Source organism: Anarhichas minor, unplaced genomic scaffold (assembly GCF_050575085.1).
Source record: "Anarhichas minor isolate MPS153535 unplaced genomic scaffold, ASM5057508v1 ptg000023l, whole genome shotgun sequence".
In the NCBI taxonomy this organism is placed as follows: domain Eukaryota; kingdom Metazoa; phylum Chordata; class Actinopteri; order Perciformes; family Anarhichadidae; genus Anarhichas; species Anarhichas minor.
In genome coordinates, this window is record NW_027466469.1 from 8,888,067 (window position 1) to 8,914,091 (window position 26,025).

A 26,025-nucleotide genomic window follows, 5' to 3' on the forward strand; every position below is an offset into this window, starting at 1 on the left:
AAAATATGTTTTGCTTTTTCTGTCTACAGATCACCAGAGAAGCTCAGTCTCGTCTCTGTGTGACGAGTACATACAGTTGTGTGAAAAAGTGTTTGCCCCCTTCCTGATTTCTTATTTTTTTGCATGTTTGTCACACTTAAATGTTTCAGATCATCAAACAAATTTAAATATTAGACAAAGATAACACAAGTAAACACAAAATGCAGTTTTTAAATGAAGGTTTTTATTATTAAGGGGGGAAAAAAATCCAAACCTACATGGCCCTGTGTGAAAAAGTGATTGCCCCCTAAACCTAATAACTGGTTGGGCCACCCTTAGCAGCAACAACTGCAATCAAGCGTTTGCGATAACTGGCAATGAGTCTTTTACAGCGCTGTAGAGGAATTTTGGCCCACTCATCTTTGCAGAATTGTTGTAATTCAGCCACATTGGAGGGTTTTCGAGCATGAACCGCCTTTTTAAGGTCATGCCACAGCATCTCAATCGGATTCAGGTCGGGACTTTGACTAGGCCACTCCAAAGTCTTCATTTTGTTTTTCTTAAGCCATTCAGAGGTGGACTTGCTGGTGTGTTTTGGATCATTGTCCTGCTACAGAACCCAAGTGCGCTTCAGCTTGAGGTCACGAACAGATGGCCGGACATTCTCCTTCAGGATTTGTTGGTAGACAGCAGAATTCATGGTTCCATTTACCACAGCAAGTCTTCCAGGTCCTGAAGCAGCAAAACAGCCCCAGACCATCACACTACCACCACCATATTTTACTGTTGGTATGATGTTCCTTTTCTGAAATGCCGTGTTACTTTTACGCCAGATGTAATGGGACATACACCTTCCAAAAAGTTCAACTTTTGTCTCGTCAGTCCACAGAGTATTTTCCCAAAAGTCTTGGGGATCATCAAGATGTTTTCTGGCAAAACTGAGACGAGCCTTTATGTTCTTTTTGCTCAGCAGTGGTTTTCGTCTTGGAACTCTGCCATGCAGGCCATTTTTGCCCAGTCTCTTTCTTATGGTGGGGTCATGAACACTGACCTTAATTGAGGCAAGTGAGGCCTGCAGTTCTTTGGATGTTGTTCTGGGGTCTTTTGTGACCTCTTGGATGAGTTGTCGCTACACTCTTGGGGTCATTTTGGTCGGCCGGCCACTCCGGGGAAGGTTCACCACTGTTCCATGTTTTCGCCATTTGTGGATAATGGCTCTCACTGTGGTTCGCTGGAGTCCCAAAGCTTTAGAAATGGCTTTGTAACCTTTTCCAGACTGATAGATCTCAATTACTTTGGTAAACCACAGTTAATTTATGTTTTAACAGGGGGGGCAATCACTTTTTCACACAGGGACATGTAGGTTTGGATTTTTTTTCCCCCTTAATAATAAAAACCTTCATTTAAAAACTGCATTTTGTGTTTACTTGTGTTATCTTTGTCTAATATTTAAATTTGTTTGATGATCTGAAACATTTAAGTGTGACAAACATGCAAAAAAATAAGAAATCAGGAAGGGGGCAAACACTTTTTCACACAACTGTAGATGGATGTAGCATGTTTGCCTAGCTCTGCACAAAACATGTACACAGAGAGAAGTACCAGTCCGGCAGCTCTGGATTTGCTTCCTGTCTTTATGCTAAGCTAGGCTACATACACATACCACCTCCTGGATGCATTCACTCTGACGAATCTCTGCTTACTGTCCAATTAAACAAGCGTAAAAAACTTTAAGGTAGCAACTCCTCATTTCAGCCAGCTGACCATCAGTATCAGTTTAACATGGTTGCACCAGATGTCACTGAATAACGTTCATTCTGTAAGTAAGAAAGATGTCAGACTTGTTGGCAACAATATCTTCTTGCTGGGATAGAACTGGGATTTCTAGGTGAATGTGCTCTTGATTCTGAACATTAGCACTGACACATCACCGTCTGCTTTGTTTACACACATTGATTTAGGCAGTAAACAACAGAGATCTGATATTATAGTCAATTTGACAGCAGCATATAGATTATTAAAAATAATAAACAGTGTGCAGCTCTTTTAACAAGGGTTTGACTGATATGTGATTTCTTTGTTTGGTATATGTCTTCAGTACAAATGTTAGAATAGAGTAAGGCTTCTTCAACGGCACACTAGATAAACACAGTATATAATAAACCAAACTGCAGTAACTGAATCACATTTGCAATGAAAAGTATATCAATCAAAGCCCTGGATTAAATGTTAAAGGTGTTCAACGGTATGCTGAGAGGATGAGAGGATGAGAGCAGAGATGTACAGTAAAGGTGAACAAACACACATTTTAGCAAAGCACAGAACTCGGTACTATTATAATGTACAATTATATCTGTTAAATGGAGATGCAAAACCATAAATGAATTCATGTCTTAGTAATCAAAGTAAGCAAAGTATTTATTTCTTGTTCAGGTCATTGTTTAAAACTCCTTTTTCATTTGTGCCTACTTGATGAATTGCACTATTTATCTTTAGTGGTGTAAATTAATGTAGTGGTGTAAATGAATGTAGTGGTGTATGATGGTTCTAAAGAGCCTCCTGGTTCTCCCGTGAAGCAGAGCCCAGTGAAGGACGTGGGGATGATTACTTCTGCTAAAGAACTGCTGTCATGGAAACCCAGAAGCAGCATCAGTGCGAGGAATCCTTTTGTTGAGCCTCGTAGCACCAACAGAACAGTGAAGGACTTCGCAATAATTAATTCATTGTCAGCAATTGGTATCAGTCTCGAGACTCTGTGAAATATGAGATCTCTCACTTCTACCCCATGTATATTCAATACTATCTACACATATGCTAATAGATCCAAACAATTCAAGTGGAGGAAGACAGAGAGGGAAAACTGATGACTAATTATACATTTGGGAACTGGAGGGTGAGATTTCAATTGAATTCATAGCCACACTTACCCAGTCTCTAACAAACTTTCACAAGACAGAGAGGAGGGGAAAGCAGCAGAAAAGGAGACTGATAAAGGCGACGTACAACTTAAATGATGTGAATACTGCAAAGAAAAAGTAAGAGACAAAGAAAAACAAAACTGAAGTGAAGTAACAGAGAGAGAAAAATCAATAAAAAAAGACTTTCCCACCTTCATCTGCCAAGGCCATTCACAGCAGACACACAGATCACCCAAACGTGGTGATCTCTGAATGATGTGAGCTTCAAACAGGGAACCTGCTTGATGTCCATCAGGACTCGGTGGCAGGCTTAAACTTTTAAGTAAGATACAATTATTTCCTCTGAAACAGGGCTGCCTCCCTTCATGGACATACCTCCTGCCCCAGGTCTACAGCACACAGCTTGGCTGACTGGGCCTTGGCATCCACCATGACGTTGAACATGGTGCAGATGGACTGTGGCACGCGGAAGTCTGTGGCCCGGCTGCTCTTCTGAAGCTTGGCCTCAAACGCTGCCCGTGTCCTTTAGAGAGGCATAGAAATAAACAGATGTAGGATTTAAGAAACAGTAAGGTCATGACTACTACAGTAGTCCCACAACCCACCAACACCCCCAATAAATAACATGTTAAATCCTATTTCCACACATGACGCTCTGAATGCTGTTCAAAAAGCCTTCTCCACACTCTCAGCGTTAGATATCACGTTCACGAGAATGGACGTGGCGGACGGACAACCCTGTGAATCCGTGGTTTGCTGAAACCTAAAATGCACATTTCTACTGTCGACTGGTTTGTAAAATCTATGTGCAGTATTGTGGCATCTGATAAGCCTTCACATTTATGGATCTGACACTCAAACTGGACTTCCTGCCAGGCTGATGGTCTCTGAAATGCAGTCACAATCAGCAGGGATGAGTTTATTCTCAGTAAAGTAGAACATACTACACTAATTGCTCATTTCCAAAGTAATTGGATGTACTACTTGCTAACCCTAACCATCACACGTGTCGGTTGAATCCTCTTCTTTCCCTCTCAACCTAAGTGTCACTCAGCACTTCCTTAGTTTGAAGATACAAAACCCCGTTGGTCCCAGTGTTTCTTACCAGCTCACTGTTGATGTTTTGAGACCCAGTTCACCACAAATCCCATGTCACTACATCCACATGATGAATAACCCATGTGTGTTCAAACAGTATCTTACCGCTTTACACATGATTCGATCATGTCACTGGACATCAGCTTCAGTCGGGTCTCCAGGTGTTTGCCAAACTCCTCCTCTGGCCAGTGGAGATCTCTGATGAAGGTCTGCAGAGCATCCAGCTTCCAGAAGAGATCCTCTGAAGTCCCAGAGCCATTACTGCAGGGCCACAGGTCACAAGTCAGCATTTAGATCGGGCTTTGAAAAGGGGCGAACGATGATGCTGGTTCTAAATCAAATGCTTGAATGCTACTTTTAGATCTTGCATTAATCAGGTTGATTAGATAGAGACTCTAGAATGTCTCGTGCATTTTTCGTTTAACCTACAGTGATGGTAATTATTTCAACTATTGTAAGAAAGGACACACGCAAATCATATGTTTTTTCCTACTTATTTTAAAGTGCATTTACAGTAGTGAAGATAATCACATGTCCCTTCTCAAGGAGACGTAATGAGAGGATGAGCAGGAGATCCTGGAACAGCTGCTTCCTTGTGTTTATTTCAATGATACATCAGCGATGGAGTATTCACATTCTACTGTACTCCTGATAGCACATTGTAAAAGATACGCGGTAAGTAAAAGTACTGCATTGACAGTGTTACATGTTAAAGTAAAATGAAAATGTACTTTAAGTATTAAAGTAAAAGTACTCAATTTTAGAAAAAATGTCCCCTGTGACTGTTATGCTATTGTATATTATATCAATGGATTATTAATACTAGTGAATTCATTGTTCCAGTTGGCTGAGGGCTGCACTGTGTGGATATGTGGGTGCAGAATGGTTGTACTGTGTGTGTGAGCGGTAGTACAAACAGCTCTGGTAGACAGACAGAGACACGGCATAGTTTGTGCTCAGACAAAAGAAAAACAATGACATACTGTTAGAAAAAGGTAGGAAGGAAGGAAGGAAGGAAGGAAGGAAGGAAGGAAGGAACTTCTTCACTGGATACATTCAGGGTTCCCACTTAGTCAAAGAAATGGTGTTCAGGGTATTTTCAAATGGAAGAGGCATCAAACTCTGTTATGAAACTTTCTTGTCTGCACATAAAATCTAATTCATTCATTTCCAGAACATTTGTACTTTCTGTAAGATCCGGTCGTTTCCTAGAGTTTTGCTGCATTTAAAGTACAGGTTCTCCTGGACGGGTGGGAACCCTCAGTTTGTTAACGTCGACTGGTAACATGGAGGAGTGTGGGACCAGGATGAACAGCAGCAGTGCAGCTGCTTTACTTCATTAAGACCATCACTTCCTTTTACAGCACTACACTGCACCCAGTCCTAGCAGACTGAACCAGTGTGGGGAGAATTCAGACACAAAGGGCCCTCCTCAAGCATCAGGTAGTGAGAAACCAGGCTTCTACAACATCAGGGAGCTGGGGGAAGAGATCTGGACTGGAAAGATTTGAAAAGATGCAAGTTGATAACCAGGGCAGTAGCTGCCGCTGAGGTCTCGGTACTTTACAATCTAAATACTTTTGCTTTTGGTGGAAATTTTCGTGTTGAAACATGCTGCCAAATGAATTAACAGAGAATACATTCATTTGGATTTGGGGATGATTTTGAAGAGACCTTTGTCACATCCTGTGCTGTGTAGGACAATTATACCACAGCCATCAAGGGTTCTCCTATCTGATTGGCTGACAGGTGATCAAAGACATCAGAGAAAACTAATAAACTGACAAGTAATAAATAAATAGTTTTAGTAAAAATAGCGGCATCATAAGATAAAAATCTTAAAGATGCAAAATTCCAAATTCAGCAGAGACTGAGATGAGAATGAAGTCACTCTCCCTCTGTTTGTGTTGTAATCACAGATTGATCATGTAGCCGAGCCAAGCGTGCATGCCTTGTAGTGCATGTTAGTGCATGTGAGCGTGCCCACTGGTTAGCTCATCTCCTCCGCTCTGCTCTACTCTCATGCGGCTGTTACAGCTGATAAAGCTGTCAGTCATGGAAGCGTAGCTCCCGCCCCCCGGTTCCCCCTCAGTTAGCTCTGTTAGCACCGTTAGCTTCTAGCTGCGAGCTCATCTCCTTGTTGAGAGCCGTGTGGAGGTAACCCTTCAATACCATGCTCTGAATTTGGAATCAAGCCACTTAAGAAATTTGAAATATTTTGGTTTTTGAAAAATATTCAAAAATAATGACAATCCCACTAACCCCAGTTGTCTTATTGATGTCGTTAGAACATGTTTCTACACTAAACATACTGGGTTGGTTTCCTTGTTATGCTTTTGCATCTTTCCAGTCCAGAGAGAAAGACATCTGCGGGAGTGAATATGTTGGGATTCCTTTTCCAAGTCACTGGCTTCTGCATCCATTCACATGCACCATGTCGGGCGTCGGCATGAACGTAGCCTTGAGCCTGTATGAAACCCCAACATTGGCCACAGACTGCCACAGCTATGCAGGCACTTCAGTATTTATACGTATGCACTCCTCAACTTGGATAGCCAGTTTGGGCTTTTTCTTTGAGCTCTCCTGATTTTGGAAAGCGTAAATGAGACAAGTCTATTCTCTCTACTGCTATCTTTTGTTTGGGAAGTGAATAAGTTACTAAATATAAAGTGAAGGCTGAAATGCAGCTGTCATCATTTCTCTTTAACAATGAGAACTTCAGGCCTGCTACGTGTATTCTGTGATGAGGGAATAGGGACGGATGTGCTGCGGTGAGAGCGTCTCACTCTGCAGGATGCTGCAGCTTTACACCTCTGATCCCCGTAGTTGCTGCGTTTCGCTTAGGTTTCCAAAGTGCTATAGATGATGTGTCAAGTTGGCAGATATATGCAGTGTGCTCTTAATGATAGCACTAACAAGATCACATACATATTAATAGAAACCCTCACTGAAATCAGAGGCTGTTCAAACTAATAAATAATGTGAAATTGCTTATACCACTAAACATGTATTTATTTATAAAGCTGCTAAAATGACTTTCGGCAATGTAGCTACTAAACTTTGGAACAATCCTCCTCAAATCTCAGAAAGTACAGAATATAAACATCTTAAATGCTCATTTTTATTAAAGTTTTCCTGCTGTAATACTTGTACTACTTTCTAGTTATGCTTCTATGCCTCTTCTTTTTGTCTTAAGTATTTTTTTGGAAAGGGCTACATTATACTTACAGCTCTACATTTAATTAGTTACGTTTCGGGATTCATGAATTCAAATTATTACAAATGTATCATGTGTATAAATTGCGATAAATTACAGATGCTGCACTTTTGAACTGATTTAGAGTACGAACTGTATACAACTGTATAAAGACAGAAAACTGTTTTGGATATGTTTGGGGTCAAATGTCAGATGCCACGTTCATGCCAAGGACACGTGTGCATGTCTCAGGCTGCACAAGGCGGGTACACACTCTGAGTCACAATTAGCTGTCATCCAGTTGGGTGCAGAGAAGCTGGGCATTTGTGGGAGGTTAACACTTGGCACTGTTAGATTTGGTACTTTGGGCATTTGGCGGTTGACATTGGGCAGAGTGCTTGTTCTACTCCTGTGGAGAGAAACGGAACAACAAAAGACAGAAAACAGAGATTGTTCATGCAAATGAGTTATAAAATGCAACAAACGGAAGAAGTCACACATTAGAAGATGAACTCCTTGATTTTGTTAAACACCTCTTAGCATCCTTTATTATACAGCGCACGGCGGGTTTGAAGCCTCACCATACTATAGAACTTTGGGTGTGTTGTTGATGAACACATTGTCCCACCTGGCCAGCCTCATTCTATCGATCCAGGGTTAACTTAAAGTCTGTTTGTTGGCTGATTAGAGATTCACACGAGAGTTTAATGTTCATGGAACAGCAAGTTACTATGTTGAGTTTCTAAACTTCAACATTAAGCTGAGAGAAGATATGGGGATTCGGGCGCTACAACACAATCAGAGGTTATCTTTATGTAATAAATGTCAGATCATCGTGTACACTAGATACCGATGCTGTCAGAACTGATGCTTCGGTAATTTACCCGACTACACTACTGGACTTCACCACACATCAGACCGCTGTATCGAAAACAACCTTCCATGTGCGTTCATGAAGAGAACTCAAGTAGCTCGTTCTTTCTCAGTGAGCATCACAGTATCACTGCTGCATGACACCAACCAGTGAACTTAGGTTAAATATACGACAGGCTGTCCCAACAGCGAGTTGCACCCCTTGCATAATTAGCCATGTGTCTCTGTTTGTTTATGAAGAAAGGAAGACTGAGTGTGGACAATGAATCGACAGACATGCCATAGAGTCATCGGCGCAGGATGTGGGTGCTGAGGGTGCTGCAACACCCCCTTTATTTCTGTATAGGCCAACTGTTCAACTGCAACGGTAATTCAAATATAATACTGTTAAAATAAAATAAAATCAATGCAAATTTGTAGATCCTCACTCATGTCCTGTATGAAATACATATCCTCAATGTCCTGAATTATCGTACACCATAGTAACCTGGTTACGGGTCATCCATACACAGTTCTCATGCATTAGCTCCTGTGGCTGCTTCGACATACTGTATGTTGATGTTCAAGGATTTCCTGTTTATTTCCTGCACATTGCAATGAATTGTGAATAAATGGCCATATTATTATAATGGGAACCTGGTGACAGTTTCAAGGAGTCAAAACCAAAGCTAAATCTGTGCACAGATGTGCAAAGTGAAAAAGGGTAATCCAACACAATATCTCCACGACACAGGTGAAGATGATAAAAGTCAAGTAAATAAAGGCATCCTTACTTGACAGGTTCCCAGGATTCCCTTTCGAAGCCTCTGTGAATGGACTGAGCAATGGAGGACTCCATCAGGTCCACATAACGCACCACCAGGGGGGCGTACAGGTCCTGCAGGTGTCTGTGGAACTTCCCATTGCACAGGTTATCTGAGGGAGGGCGTGGGGAGGAGGAAATAAGACAAGGCAGTGACAAAGCAAACCCAAGCACATAGCAGGCAATGCTGAGTAAGAACAGTGTCCTGACAGTCTTGCTATAGAAGCCCTGTCAGTGAACATGCACAGCACAGTAAATCAGGTGATTGGTTTGAGAGTATTCAGGCCAACTCTGTAACAACACATACAATGCCTCTTGTGGTCTAACAAATGATTTGAATTAATTTCCCTCCTCATTAAAAACAAAATAAATTGTTGTGTGTGTTTACTAGCTGGCAGTCTTCTTCTGTCTTCCCTGTTAGCACTTTACTGTTTCTTGCCCAGTTACTGCCACCTGTTGATCAGTGGAATAGTGTGAAACCATAGCCAGCAATGTGAAGTGCTTCATGTGCGTCTCTGTGCAGAGATAAACAGGACGGGGACCCACTCAGAAAAAAACAGCTCCCGTTCAAGCCAACTTCTCAGTTATTTTCAGGTCTAGAGGTTCTTCTTCTGCAGCATTATGGACAAATGTCGACTTAATCAATATAGATGTCAGCATAGGGGCAGCGTAACAGTTCATGTTTCATGTGTGTAAACTGTGACCCAAAGGGGCTTTTCACACTTTGATGTGTTCATGTGCATGTTGGGTTTCAAGATAAATTTGAAGGGCAGTGAGACAAACAATAGAAAGGCCCTGTCCTCGATGGGGATAATGAACAATGACAGGGAAGGTTGTTGTTTATGGCGCTTCATTAGCAGGTACGACAGCGCATTCAGTTTTTAATCTTTCTAGACAAAAGGATGGAGTCTCGGGGTATTTCTAAATCCAACCCGTCACACACATTTCCCCCAGTCTCCGCTGGCTCCCAACTGGTAAAAAGGCAACACTGACAAAGACCACAGGAGATAAAATGGAGGCCAGTGTGTGCTAATGTGATGCCTCACGGCTCCATGCAGTGTGTCTGCTTTTCCTCTCCCCCTCTCTCTCTTTGTTTTTCTCTCCCCCTCTGAGCATGTATATGTGTTTGTGTTTGTGTGTGTTGGCATTGGAGTCAAGGTCGATGATACACAGTAGGTGCAATGTTTGCTGTGTTCCCTGATTACCACGCTCCCAATTAGCCACTTGAGCGGCTGCTGTCCACTTGGATGTGTTGTGTCCAGGAGTGTGTTCGCAGGGCTCGCCGTGGCCCAGCTACCACTGCTTTAGACCTCATTAACTCCTCGCATGGCAGCCCGACTTTGGCGCCTGTCTAGTGCTAAGGCTATTTACTGCTACATAAGTGCACCGCTGTGGGGCAACAGAGCAAATGACCTTCTGTGGAAAAGATGTACCCGTGATGATACGCTTTACTTAAGTGTGCGCTTGATACACTGTGTGGGCAGAGAGGGCCCTGCTGGGTCTTATGTTGGTACTGAAGATGGACCCTCTGGCTCTAAGAACCCCCATTTTATGTATCAACAGCGCAAGAACTAGGATCAATCATAGTTTTGAGAAACGTTTGTAGTTCCTATTTCAGAGTAGATACTCTCCCAGCAAAAGAGGAGCCGTGAGTGACCGAAGTGTACAGTAATTACATGCAGCACAACCATCTGCCATTTTTTAGCCGTGAAAAGAACAGATGACAAAAAAACATAGACAACAGCTCGTAAAAGAAAATACTTGGAAAAATGGACCGACAGTGAAGTCTGGAAGTTAAGTTGTTAACGAGCACACACCCATTGTGCCAAAGAACATGGGAGAGCCGCTGCTCAGCAAGCTAATCCAAAGGCTAACACAGTAACATCAGCACAAAGGCTAACACAGTAACATCAGCACAGAGGCTGATCCAGTAGTGAAAAAACTAACCCTGTAATGTTAGTGCAGAGGCTAACGCAGTTGCACAAAGGCTAACCCAGTGACTTTAGCACAGAGGTTAACCAAGAAATGTAAGCACAGAGCCTACCTAACCCAGTAGCACAAAGGCTAACCCTGTAAGTAAGGTATGTGGAGAATTTCAGTATTAAACGCATTATTAGTAGGATTTAATAACACCCCTAGTGGTGAGTAGAAGTGTCACAATAATAAATATGTTAGTCACAATATGTTTCCATATGGAATGTATTATAGGTTTACAATATTCTTACTTATAGAGGATATTATATGTTACAGTATATTAACTCATTGAATGTATTAAATCATAGAAGTATAGTCACTGTAGGTATTAAAACACTAAGAATAGTTTTGAGGGTCAGATAGGGATTCTGAGTGAGGTGTCAGACATGCAGCAGCAAATGGAGGCGACCTCATCGATGGAGGATGGGGCCAGTGGGACGGTCAAATGCCAAGCTGACCAGCAGGACAGAGAGGAGGAGTTCAAGATGTTTTGCGAGGAGCCAAGATGTTTTGCTAAGGGATCGATAATGGGAGGGGGCAGAATTCAAATGGAGCCAATCACTGATCAACGGAGGATCATTCACATGTTTTATGACAGTTCGGACACTTTCCGACTCTCAGGGGATACAAAAGACAATGTTTTAGGGAGTTTACCTCAGATCACTGCAGCTCTCATTTTCAGCTAACTGGCCGCGCCGGACTGTGAGGAGATGCGTGTATGTGGTCTCTGCTCTCGAGAACATTACTATTGATAGTTAATTCAGTTTGTAAGTGAACTTTGTGTAGTACATTAAATATTGTTTTAATTTTGGACCGGGTCCAGCTTATTCTTCTGATGCACGTGCGCAGTAAGAAGCTCGCAGCAGAAGAGTACCTGCGGCCTGCAAGCTCCTTCATCCTTTGTTCTAACCCTAACAAATTTGGCGACCACGAAGGGACGTGATAATTGCTGGAAAACGGACTGGACGAGGAGCTGACTAAGATACCTTCTGGCGCCAAAGACAAACGGGTAAACAGAACCTTTTTGATAAAATCTGTATAGGTAGTATAGGAAAACTTAGAGACGGTATCTTGGTCAACCCCTCCGAGAGCCGAACAAAGGAGCAGGCCGCAGCAAGCCGGTAAAGTATATTGATTTGAAATTTAAAGTAGCTGGATTACTGTATGGAGCACACTTGCAAGCTGGATTAGGAACACGTGTATTTTGCCTACACGCTGTTCTTTTTTGCTAAATCCTACCGGTAAGGTCCGTCGAGGAACGGTACGTCTTCTACGTTGGCCCTGATCAAGCTATGCAGAGCTAAGCGCTCAAAAGCTTAAGCAGCTTCGAGAGTCCGGGGAACCAGGCTAACTGAATCTGGAGGCGGGGTAGCGTGGGGTAAAGGCGACGGCCCCCCCCGGGTCCTGTTTGGCAGGTTTGGATCTGGCGAACCAATGACTCTTAACGGGAGGGAATACATTTAATACGAGCTTAGGAAGCCAACAGAACTAGTTACGCTATCGAGAGTCGAGCTCTCTGCTGGAACAGAGACTGGCTGCTACGAAGCGCAGGATTTAACTTGAGTTCAAGGGAATATAATCCGGGGTGGGTAATAGGTAATGAGTGGGTAATCATACATTGTAATCACGGTGTATTTTGGTATGAATGATGAATGCAGTGATGACAATAGCGTTGTGAGAGATCGTTTTGTTGTAAGTAAGGAGAGGATGCTAGCTGAGCCGGAGCTTGCTTTGTGCTCACCTAGATAACTAGATAAAAGGATTATAAAATAACCGGTGCATATGGAGAAGCCAAGCACGGTCTAGCATAAAGTGTGTGAATGCGGCATGGTGTAAGAGTTTAAACTACGGTGATTTGTCTGCGTGCTGAAGACACGGTTTCGCCGGTTAGTTTAGCTTTTAGCAATAGCCGTTAATAGTATTAGTATTAGCCCATTGTCTGTTTTCGCGTTTTTTTTTTTTAAAAACCACCATAGAAGAAGAAGAGACAACTTCGCCACCTATCGGTTGGAGGAGTAATTGTTTGATAATTACAGAAAACTCCATTACCCAGACAACCTAGAGGTGAAATTGTCTTAGAATTACAAGATACTCAGTCATCCGTGGATTAGAAGATACATTACAATACTTTGAGTTCTGGTGATAAACTTGTAATATTCCTTGTTTTTGACTCTAAGCTTTTGACTTGTATTTTGACTTTGATTGTTTATCTTAGTTTTAATTTAGCATTTTATACTACTGTTGATTATATTAATTGTACTTCTTTCATTGAAGTTTTAATTGTGATTTAACATTTCAATTGGCAGTGTTGGTTTAATATTAATAGGGTTTTTAACTTGCATTGATAGTTGTTGATAGTTTCTTTAATTTTGATACTCGTTTGTAATTCAACATTTCAACTTCAGTTGGTGAATTTAGTTTTAATCCAATATTCTAACTCCGTTTCAATTCAATTTTTATCCTAAAATTTAATTTCCATAATTTTTAATTTTGCAATTTTAATTGTGATAAAAAACTAATTTTTCACACAGTCAGAGCTACTGTTAGATTAGAGCTCAGTAGGATAGACAGAGTTGAGAGTTCATTGAACACTCCTAGGCTGCATAATGTTTACATCAACTTCGGCAGCATGGGTGTTGGAAGGACAAAGACAGGTGGAGAACATAGGCATCCGCAGACAGGAGAAAGCAGTCTCCTATTGTATCACCAGGTAGCTGACTGTGAATGAGGTCCAAAGGTGTAAGTGGTGCTGACCAACAAGGTGGACCATGGGAGGTTCATTTTGATGGCCAAGTTTACATAGATGCCATAGGAGTACCAAGGGGGGTGCTTACTTAATTAATTTAGTGCCAGAAATCAGAATTTTCTGGTAGGTGTCAATCAATAAAATGTCGATTGGATTAATTGTAATGTGGAGTAAGTAAGAAGCTCGCAGCAGAAGAGTACCTGCGGCCTGCAAGCTCCTTCATCCTTTGTTCTAACCCTAACAGGTACTTTCATGATTGCTGTTTTGCTTGTGTTAATATGACTATGGCATGTAACAGATTTATTTCTTTATTCTGATATTACTAAAACACTGAGAGAGTAGCTTTGTGTGTTTCAAAGCCTCATAGATCTTCTTCCACTGTGCCATAGAACTCCATTATAAACACATCACTGAGCCACTGTGTTGCACTAGGTGACATGTTCCGTCATTACCATGAACACACATACTTTTATTTTACTCAATCCCACATACACCATCCTGCTGCCACAAATACTCACTAGAGCACCAAATACAAATGAATCAATGACTGAGAATAGTTATAATAGCACTATTTCTCTTAGTTGAGTAATGTTTGCTAAAAATTAGAGTTGTTTTAGGAAATTACCAAGCCTTTCAAAAAAATTAAGCTATATATTTGTGACTTGTTTTTTAAGACTAACATTTTCCGTAACAACAAATGAGCTTGGTGCTGCGAGCCACAGACAGCGTAGGGAAGTCAGAAAGAATTGAGAGACAAAATGACACATAAGTTGATTTGCATGGTTGTTTTTTTCATAGGATTTGTTGACAGTTTCATCCCTTAAAATTGATACAGGGGTTATGGAAGTCTGGTTTAGGTTAAAGATCAAATTTATAAAGAAAATAATGTCAGTATGTCACAATGCAATCTAAGACGTGAATAAATCAATGTTGAAATCCTGAACAGTAGTTTTTCATGGAAAGAACATTTAGAATAAATACTACAGAGATAAACATTTGAACATTTTTGCTCTGATGGGAAAGGGTTATTTGCCCGTATCTTGCATCAAAGAGACTATCTGATTTGTCAATTATTGATTCAATTTGTAGCAGATAAGGACATTTACACATGGGGTCTGTTATAGTCACTGTGTTATTGCCAGCGCTGTAGATTTACCTTCCCTCTGTTAACTTCTGGCTTGTGTAGCTATGTCCACTGCAATGCACTTCAAATGCCATTTTTACACAATTGACAATATGTAGCAAATGAGAAGGTGGCCAATTTGATGACACTAACAAGTGAGCATAACAAGCTACTTGCAGTCATCTCTGCTCAGCCGAATGAGTGGACCACGCTCTGCCTTCTCCTTGACGCCCGACCGAAGAACTGAAAAGGGAACGCATTCCTTAGAGACAATTAGCGCCCCGCAGATCCAGTCTGCATTGTGAACACTGAAGTGTTTCCTTTACATGACCAAGGACAGCTCCACAGTGTTCCTGCAGGCGAGTGCATGCAGTTCATTAGAGAGATGGCTGGCCTGCAGCAACCAGCATCAAGACCTGACTATTATCTTCAATCAGACACTCCTGGCCCTGTTCACACACACACACACACACATAGTTCCGTATGTAAACTGCTGCAGGCCTAAAGTAGACATCTCACGTTGACGGGAATGATTTCAGAGACATTTGAGGGATGTTTCAGGGCGATTGGCGTGCAGAGTGAACAACAGCTGTAAACCTTTATTAGAAATGCTCTTGATTTTTGTGGTTGATTATGATAATAGAACTGGGCACTAAAAACACTACAAACACAGATTGCTATAGAAACATCTTCTTAATAACTAACCAATCACATCACAAAAAACTTTCTAAACAATCATATGGCAGTCCTTTAGGGAAAGCATAGTTGAATGAGTTGGTGAAACCAGCCCGGTCTCACCAACTTCTAAGTCATTTAGGTTGTTTTTTTGCGCCATGTAGTCTGTAATGACTGCAAACATATGTTGCTATGTCTCTTTCCAGAAATGATGACCCGGATAATCCACAGACCTGGTTGTGAGCAGTTTCAAGTAGGTTCTAATAGTTTAGTCTAATAGTAAAAATAGTTCTAATCGAGTATAAATATAGTCAAACCATTTTTTCAAACCCAAACTAAGTGGTTTTACTGCCTTAACCTAGCCTAGCTGATACTGTTTCACAATTTTAACCGTGTGTGACAACGTTAAACGCCACCGTTTCACAGCGTAAACCACCAGTTCTGACCTTAACCGCGACCGTTTGACAATACTGTATAGTGATGCTGGAAGCAGTTATCAAAATATGATGTAGTATGGATGAGGTCACTTGGACAGTGAGTAAATATTCAGCTTGCATGGCAGCTGGATTCTCACAATGTCAATCGCAGGATCACATATCACAAGAAAAATCTATCTTTTTAGGCTTCAAGTAATGTGTTTGTGTCCTGTAAGCCAGAGGATCGACCAATCAGTGTCCTGTGAGGGGCTACTGGCAGCAATGGGCGTGGCTTAGGTCAGTGTGAGACGACACAGAGAGACGATTGTTCGCTCAAAACAACAATGGCAGCTCCCGAGCTAAGTTTCTGCAACAGCATCATTTATATCAGAATTGGAGAATATTTCTTTTTTGAAAGAACAAAGAACCACACTGAAGGCCCTATTACATGGAAAATATATTGTTTGCTCTTCTCCCGACTCCCTACGACTCCCTACGATACAAGTTCGATATTTTTTGAAAGTACCTGCCCTTTTAACAGTTTTCAATGACGGCTTCTCAGATGGTTCGTTATAACAGACAATCTGGATGCTCAAGTTAAGTAAATTAGTCGTTTGTGCTGAAACCAAATAAAGTGTGCAAATAATGATACTCAACTTGTTTTACTGTTGTACATGGTGCATAATGCTCCGATTGTCTAATGCATGCTGACGGTTGAAATATGTTTTTAATAGCTCCTAACTCACAGTCCATTCTCAGGAAGTCATTGAGCAGCTGGAAGAGGGGGAAACTGTCCCAGCTGTCGGGCGGCTGAACCTCAAGAGCTGCGTCCATGTCGGCCGAGTACAGACACAGGAAGGTCTCGGCATGCTCCACCATAAGGTCTGACCACCACGCAAAGGCCTGCAGATGAAGAGAGGGAAAGACAGAGAGGAGAGAGAGATAGAGTGCAGGGAGTGGAAGGAAATCAACAGGGTGAGAGTGAAAGAGAGGAGACAAATTAGACAAAGAGAGGGCACATACGAGTGCTGCCCATGGGCACGTCTTTAGGAATTCACTGCTAATAATTTGAATCTCATTTACCATAACGGCCGACGATGTAATGCAACTCCACTGATCTATTGCAAGTGTTCTTGGCTCTCTCTCTCCCTTTTCACCATATGAAATCAAGTTGTTGCCACTGCGAGATCTCCAGGGAAGCATTCTTCACAACTCACAGCAGTAGAAACAGCGCTTGGGCACGGAAAATCACACGCTTTTCTGCTGGCCCACAGAGGACACAGCAGCAGCTCCTTGACAGGCATGGCAGGGAGTTACTTAAACACTCACCCGCAGCTCCTTCTGTGAGTCAATCAGAAGAAAGGAGCTAGCGAGCTGCGTCTCGCTCGTATCCCCCCATCGAGTAGACGCAGTGGAGTGACTGTTAGGGACAGGGCTCTCTCATGCACATCAAAAACACTCACTTTCTTCCATGCACCCCCACTCTTGCCAGGCCTCTTTAGAGGGACCCCTGAGGAACCATGGTGTTTGCTCATTCACATCAAGCTGTCAACACTGTAATGTGAATGTACCCATGGGCTTTCATGGTTGTGGTGGTGGTGGAAGGGGAGGGGGCATGCACTTGCCATGGGAGCTTGTAGCATTGGGTAGTAGGTGTGAGATAGTTCGCAGGAAGGTACATCTAGTCAGTGCCACTCATGTAATCATCACTTTTACATTTGAGGAATAAGTTGTAAAACTAAAAGGATGTATCAGGATGTTTCTTAAACCGAGTATTTTAAATATATATATTTCTACACTCCTGTCAGTACAAACCAATTATCTGAAGTGTACAAAGATTTAGAATTTGAAATTTTTTCATCAGTTGCATCACCATGTACAGTATTAACTAAAATGAAGATGGCAACCAGAAATGATATCTGCTTATCACACCCATGAACCTGGTGGGCTGTGCAGCTGTAAAACTGTGAACATGTTAGCACCTGCCAAACTAAAGTCATGTAACATGGGTGTGAACCAAAATTCCGATGTGAAATTGAGATACTTTTGTGTGGATAAAATCCGTACAGAAACACTACACTTTAGGTCAAACACCAATGAGTAAACTCGCTTGTGTTCCTATTGCGCGCAGTCATCATCGAGTCAGCAATGGCGTCTCTGATATTTTGGATAAAATATTATAATAATAACAAAAGAAAAAGTGGGCTCATGCAACTTGAGGCGGGATCATAATGACTTTTTCAGGGCCAGTACATATTTCTTGTCTCAAACAAATCATGAGTAATTCATGTAATTGTGAATCAGGAAGTATAAAGAGCGACAAACTCCACATAGGGAGGAAGTCGGGTGGATGAATGGGTCTGTCTAAAATCACAGGATGTTCACCCAGGAGATCGCTGATCGTGTCCCATGTGAAACCATGAGCCACCGTGATTTACAGCCAAAGTCCTGATTACATCACGGTGCAAAACAAAAGGAAAGACTGGAGGCAAACACGAATCACCTCAGAGTAGTGGGATAAAGTTACACATTGAAAATGTCATGTCGCTGTGATGTTGGGTGCCAGAGACAATAATACGTAACGTAAAATGATAAACTGATTCTAGGCTCTAGCGAGCTACAATATCAGCAAAGAGTTTCAGAGATGGAGAGAAAAAGTTGCTAATAGTTTTTTAGTAGATTTTTGTTGAGGGAACCAGTGTGACGTCAACCTCCGGGTTGGCCTACAAAAGGCCTCATAACTGCTCCACTTTATTAGAGAGATGAAGAGATGGCCCGGTGTTGGTCATATTTAGCTAGCCATTTGCTAGTGGGCGTGGCTAATTCCGCCCTGCTTTTACACAACAGTGGTTACAGAAAATGAACCGAACAAAGTTAACACTTATCTGGCGATAGTAATGTGCTTTCCTTTGCTGTGACAAGAGTGAGTGGATGAAGCATTCAATTGTTACATTTTGCTCATTTAGAGGCTGACTAGTTACTTTGGCTAGCTACTAGCTAATTCCACCATGCGTTAATGCTAACATTACACTGATTAAAGAAGATGAGTCCATTAGGGGGCTGATGGCCAGCACAGTGCTGGGTCTACGGTCCCATTACAGCCAGTACTTTCCTTTCATTTTGCTTGGAGATGTCCTATGTAAAACTCATGATACAACAGGAGTAATATTTGTGTTTAGTGGCAGGACAGAAAAGTGTTACAGGATTATAAACATGCCTTTAAAAAAAAAAGTCTTGTTCAACAACTTGCAGCAGTTTAACTCCTCAGTTTTTGTCAAAACTGTAGATCTAATGCATAGGTTCAATGTAGTAATTGACTTGACAGCCTGGAAGTTAAAATTGGTGATTACATGATAGGCACAAAATGGGGCTAGTAAATAGAATGAGCAATAATCAGCTTTAGAGACACACAAGTAAAACATTAATACAAGTACATTCAACTATAATAACCTTGAGTTCTGAATGTTTTTTCTTTGTGAATTGACCAAAACAAAAATGGAATTAATACCAATATTTGCCAGGGTTGGAGTCTAACGCTGGTTAGGTTGGTTCACCAATGTGCTCACATTATTTGAGCAGCAGCATAGTACATTTCATTGAAATGCAGGGGGAGAGATCATGTTATCTCTGCTCACACAAAGCATGCCTCGCATTTCCTCCATTGTGTGTGCTGAAGGATCCAATGGAGAGGAATGGGTTTCTTTAAGGAAGGAAAGGTGACACAACACCTTCCCCAAGCTTACTTACAGGACTCGGTAGAATAAATGACACATGGCTAAACACAGGAAAACGGGTTAGCATATTCAGGGGTGATTTGGGGTAGACTCCTCGAAAACAAGGTACAGAGTTGTACGCTAAAATTACACGTACAGCATCGAAAGTCACAACTCTGCACTTTGCTTTGTCAGAGCGGAGCTTAATGAGCTCAACAAATAAAAGACATTGTTTAAGTGCTTGTCTCTGTTCTCCATTACCAAAGACCAAACTGTTGCTAGCTTGGGAAGTAACAAGCACTGCCAACAAGCACTTGATTAGCAGTGACCACAAGCCGAAAGGGGTTCCGGGTCATTGTTGAGTAGGGAAACATTAATGATCCTCTACAACAATAGCCATATCATTAAGTGCATGCACAGAACTTACAGTAAGGGTAGGGTGGGAGACGGGGCATAGTGCACTAAAACAATCACATACCTCTTTTCCCTGTTCAAACATTTCCCCGCAAACCAAATAAATCATTGAAATAAAAAGCAGAGAGGGAATAAGTCAACTTTCAATAACAAAGTCACAAAAGAGAATATGATTTACAGTAATGTAGATAGCACAGCATTCACAGGAAGCTGCTAGAAAGAGAGGATGGGTTAAGGGATTCTCAAATCAAAACAAACCTTCAAAATTCATGTTTTCTTCATGTGCACCTCTTTTCCCTTTGATCAACAGAAATGCTTTGTATTTGACATTTGGAATCTGAATGAACATGAAACTTTTACAGTCAAAAGGAGTAAAAAAATACTATTTTCTGAAACTCATCTTTAGATCCCTTTTAGGTAACTTGATGATTTTAGAAACGGTACCGGAGACAAAGGTAAACATTGTCAATTGAAAGTCCACAAATGTTTGTTTTTTAAGTCAATCAACATCCCGAACATAAACCTGTCTGTGACTGATGAATCTGATGTAGCAGTTTGGGAGACAACACCTGAAAACACTGACAGAATACTCTAAATGAATCTTGGCATATCTATTGGCATATTTCCAACCAGACATATTGCAGCATCAGGCTGTTAGGAGAACTTTTCTTTTTTTGCAGATCCTCCTACATTGCCATCAACTGGTCAACAGATGGCGTTAGACTGGTTGTAGCCAGTTTTCGATTGAATTCCATAGAACTCAGCACGTTTTAGGATAACCGTGTTCACTTTTTCTTTTGAGGAACCATGTCGGTGTTAAAAACTAAATTTGGATTTCATTTGGAGCATACTGCCAGCCTATAATAGAGGGTTTGCAGGTGATATAATGCACTCTTTGTTGCTGTGTCGTTATTGACATGGACAGTAATGCTGGGCGGTATGACCAAATATGTGTATCACGGTATTTTGTAAGATTCTGGCGGTTTCACGGTATATCACGGTATTTATTTTCCGTGTTAACGCATTAATTAATTAACGCCGAAAACTAACACAAGAACCGGCCAGCCAACCGGCCAGCGAGCGGTGAACAGCTGTTTGTGTGGCGTGTCTTCCGTCACTTCCTGTTTCCTTCACCTACATTCCTCTTGGTCCTAAGTCCCTCCATGTACAGCTTCTTATCACCCTGTATGTACCAACGTACATTTATAACAAATACCACACATATTACGGTAATCAGCGTTGCATATGTGTCTGATCAAAATACCCAAAAAAGCATCCGAGGACCGTAATCGCATACACTCTTCGTATTCCAACACATGTTTTTGGGCTGAGGTGATGGAGTAAATTGCTAGTGTTGCCACCAGAGGCAATAACAGCGGCTCGACAAACTTTACACTATATCGTCTTTTGATCTACGTCGGATTTAAAAAAAACAAAAAACCTCCAAACAGCAGACACAGCTCCTCTCTTGGGCACAAATTGTATTGGTGCATCTCCGGTCTCTCTTTTCTGTTCTTTAATGTAGCGACGGAGCTTCTTCTAGCTGTTAGCAGACTGTTGTGCTAGCGGGCTAGCGAGCTGTACCCAGCATGCCATTCGGCGGTGTAATTTTATAAATGTACAATTATTAGTGTCACAAACTGTTTATGTGTCACAAACTGTTGTGTCGTGGTGTTTTTCCCTGTTAAAGAGCGTTAGTTGTGGGTTTTTAAGTTATAACCATGACTAGGGTTCCCTCTCAATACACTTAAGATAACTAGCTCCGACCGTAGCTCTACCAGCTGCCAACAATATATTCTGCTGCCTGTTGAAGAGCGACAGCAGTTGTTTTGGCTGTGCATCGGTATGACGGTGTGTGAAAAATTGATATCATACGAGAAATTAAAACTGGTATACCGGTTCAACCGGTATACCGCCCAGCACTAATGGACAGTGAAAAAAAAATCATCTCCACCTGTTTGATAGCTAGTGAGCCATCTTGTCAACTAAACATCAATATATGTTGCAGTTACCATCTGATTAGTACACGTGTCAATATTTCTTGATCGGGCCATTGTTAGTGCTGTCCTCTGTCTAGAAATGTTTAAAGATTGCTACTGTGTGTGTGGGGGGGTTATCCACAATGCGGCCTTTAGTTGTACAGCAATAAACTGGTGCTAATGCCTAAAGCTTTGTTTTTACTTGCGGTCAGCACCGCAGCACGAGCTTCTGCAGATGTTGCGAGGCATTTATACTCTGTGCGCTGCATTATTCTGTGAAACGCCAGAGGGCGTACAAACAAAATGAACAGTGAAGAATCAAAATGACGAGTATGTGTAAGCCATAGACTGTAGGTGTAACTGGCAAAAAGCCATAAACCAACCTCCACAATGCTAAGTAAAGGGTGATTATACAAGAATTCTGATAAATAATGTTCTGAATTATACAAAAGAATGTCAAGCAGGCAAAGCTACATATGTGAGCTGGATGTGTAAGGCTCTTTATGGATATTATAGCAATGTTCGACCAAGCTTAACATGCTATAGTAAGTGGATCACTATTTTCAAATGATTCAGAGCCTGCTGATAGTTTTCCTACTTGCATACACGTTTAATGCTATCCTGTTGAGGTATTTAACGTGCTTTCTTCCACTTTCATGTCAGAAAACAACACATTTTAAGTTATGGCTGAGTGTTATCTGTGTGCAGGTGGATATTACAGTGAATTGATTACTGTAAATAAGTAATTTAAGAAACAGAACAATCATTTTCATGATGTAGGAGACACATTTTCTTCATTTTAAAATGACTGAATGAGCAATCTTTTCCTTAGATGGTGTGTGTGTGTGTGTGTGTGTGTGTGTGTGTGTGTGTGTGTGTGTGTGTGTGTGTGTGTGTGTGTGTGTGTGTGTGCAGATGCACTGACCTCAGCATGGTGTTCCTCATTTTGCTGAAGCACCTCAATCACCAGCTCGGCCAGGCGAATATTGTCCTCCAGTTTTTTAGCAGGGGTGACTAACCGCCCTACATTCTCTGGAGCACAAAGGTCAAGGGTCAATGTGGGCAGAGTCTGATCAGTAGCTAAACCTTCTTTCTGTTTCTTGTTACTAATGTATGCATGCAACCCACAGGGATTAAACACATCCCTGGTCTGAGATATAAAAGTGTATCTTGTTTCATACAGTATTTAGATCGTTAAAAAAGAGTACACAGCATGCATGTTGCCCTGACTACTCCTAAACACTGGAGCTAGAGGATTAAGTCACTCACAAATTTTGGATAGCTGTTGTGATCCTTAGCCCAGTCTACAGCCTCAGCCTGAATCACTGGGAATATCTCACAGTCATATTCAAAATACAAGCATGAAATATCAACTTGTTATAATTAGGGCTGGGTATCAGACCGCAGTGCTTTAGGACTAAAGACCGCATTGCGTTTGTAGCATGGAGAATATAATAGTGTGAATAAAGGAGCAGTGTGAAGGATTTGGTGGCATCTAGCGGTGAGATGGATTTAGAACACCAGCCACTTCTTCTTCTTCTGCCATTTAAACGTTAAAACATGAAGGCCTTCTCTAGTGCCAGTGTTTGGTTTGTCCGTTAAGGGCTACTGTAGAAACCCGTCGCATTCTAAGTAGATAGAAACGGCTCATGCTAAGCTAGTGAAAACATTCTTAGTTTCAGGTGGAAATACACTAAAGAAAACATAGTAATAAATATTACATTCCTGCTAATAGATCCCCTCAATCCTACACACTGCTCCTTTAAGGTCAGATTCTGGCTGATTTCACTCATTATGGTGTTAATAGACCATATTTCCTTGAAGCAAAGATCATGTGCAACACGTTTTACCTAGCCCTAGTTATACTTTAATTCTGGGGTTATTGCATATTGTTAAAGCATTTTTGCAATCAACACTATCCCTGTGAGTGCTAGAAGCACTGCTGGGTGGCTGGAAGTGGTGATGGCCCGAGGTACGTATGTAGTGACTGATGCACATCTCTGTCACTTTGACGGTGCAGTGATGATGTCATCCAGGGGAAACATGGCATGATAAGGGATGCAAACAGCATGTACATTGAACACTCATCATGCAGCAATGTGGCGGTTATGTTGTGCTCATCCCTACAGTATATCTGACTTTACAGTCTGATTGGTTTGAGTGGGGGAGTTGCATGTACTTGCATTAAGAGTAGACGTAGACTGCACTGAATACAACTTTGTCTTCCATACTTTGACGTTTAGTATGTTCAGTGAGAGGCTTGAATGTATACCACAGCCTGAGAATGTAATAGTTGACAGATGCCTGGCGGGTTTAACTAAAAATGAGTTCAACTGACTGTTGGTTTTGAAATGGACTATCTTTATAAGAGGCCATGTTATAAGCATGCACTCCAAGTATTCCTGATATGGAAGGTAATGGATTCTGAGGTAGAAACACCAAGACTTCAAGCAGAATGCCTGAAACATCCAATCAGCAAGATTCAATTCTGTTGTAACAAGTGTCAGGGTAAAGTTAGAAGTGAAGCTTTGTAGAAGAAGGTGGTTCAATTCAGGGATTTGAATCAATTCACATTTTGATTTAGTTTTATATCTATTCAGTAGCTATGGCACATTGCTGTTTCTGTCTGCAGTGATGAAGCATTTTGAAAATGCTGCAATTGTGATTTCTCAGCTCTGTCTGAAATCTTCTCCATAGCAGGGACTGCTAAGGCTACTGCATTACCCACAACCCACTATGGTCTGACGTCTCATGAGCATGCCTGAGGTAGAGCACATTACAGGCTGCGGCTCATTGACTGCAGTTCACCTTGCTGCTGGATGCCGGATTTCCTTAACATGTCAAAGCAAGCCACTAATTACCTAGCCTATTTGGAAATGATTAAATCCAGAAGTTGTATTTCTGAACATGTGTAGACGGACATGGGCGTGTTTTTCGCATCGATCAGAACTGTAATTCACCAGTGTTCACGACCACGAGTAGCCATAGTGGGCTGTTTTTTCCCCCTTGAACCAAAGTGTATTTCACCTGTGTTCATGACCACGAGTAGCCGGACTTGGGTCTGTTTTTTCCTGTGAACCAGGTCGTATTTCACCAGTTTTATAACCCTAACCCTGCATGTTTCATCACATTACGTTTTTTCCTTCCAAATCGCGATTATGATGAACTTTAGCAGTCGATAAAGTTTTGCATGCAGTGGACGTTAACTTAACCCAGCAAGTCTGACCTGTAACGGAACACAGGTCAAAAAAAACTCTTCGGATCTACACGATTCACGTGGATGATATATTTTGATTCAAAACGCGGAATTTCGCCGAAAAGTGACAAGTTTGCAGGTATGTTATAAGGTGGTGTTTCAGCTGCAGGACAGCAGTGAAGGCCCAGGTATAAAATGCACGGCCCGCCAGTGGTGTGTTGTGATCCGGTTTGTGGGCTCTCATTCTAACGTCAGCAACATTTTCCTGCTGGATAAGAACACATACCCTTGCAGTGCTTCACAGGGTTTGAATTGGCCATATCAGAGTCATGACAGTAGAGCTCTTGTGGCTCACTGATGTTGTAGACAACACAGCGGGTTGATGGAGGATTGCCTGCTGTCATGCCAACATGGCTGAAAGCTTCAACAGAATGGGAGTTCTGTACTGGTTCAAGGACGGGGGGGCTGTTAGGATCTAGTAATGTGTGTCAAGTCAGAGCTATTATGTCAGGAACCTTCCTTATGCTGCGTTCACACCAAACGCGGCGCGAATTATTCGCGCGAGTAGATTACATACAAAGTCTATGCACAGACGCGATGAGACTGGCGTGGCGCGAATTTGCGATGGCGCGGCGCGATTTGCGAATATTTCGCCGAAGTTGAAAAATTTCAACTCACGCGTTTGGGGCGATGGACGCAAATTCGCGTCCTTCGCATCCTTCGCGTCCATCGCCCCAAACGCGTGAGTTGAAATTGTTCAACTTTGGCGAAATATTCGCGTGACGCTGTGGCGCGATAGCCTATCAGCGTTGAGTTGCTTCCCCTGTCATCACTGACTTCCTAACGTTGTTGAATCAGGAAATAAATACTGTAGCCGTCTGTGTTCACCCAGAGCTCTACGATACCTCATATCAATAGAGACC

General features: G+C 41.8%; 1 protein-coding gene across 1 annotated transcript in view; it reads right to left on the minus strand.

Moving 5' to 3' along the window:
- Positions 1–2,777: 2,777 nt before the first annotated feature.
- The window catches only part of LOC142955479 (calcium-dependent secretion activator 1-like), a 228,111-nt gene continuing 204,863 nt past the window's right edge, over positions 2,778–26,025 (minus strand). The window contains exons 19-25 of the mRNA XM_076097001.1: positions 22,832–22,943; positions 20,216–20,224; positions 16,547–16,703; positions 8,838–8,979; positions 7,466–7,600; positions 4,101–4,256; positions 2,778–3,420 (exon numbers count right to left, since the gene is read on the minus strand). Coding sequence (XP_075953116.1) covers positions 3,261–3,420; positions 4,101–4,256; positions 7,466–7,600; positions 8,838–8,979; positions 16,547–16,703; positions 20,216–20,224; positions 22,832–22,943 — 871 coding nt within the window. The 3' untranslated portion in view covers positions 2,778–3,260. The remainder of the gene's footprint in view (positions 3,421–4,100; positions 4,257–7,465; positions 7,601–8,837; positions 8,980–16,546; positions 16,704–20,215; positions 20,225–22,831; positions 22,944–26,025) is intronic.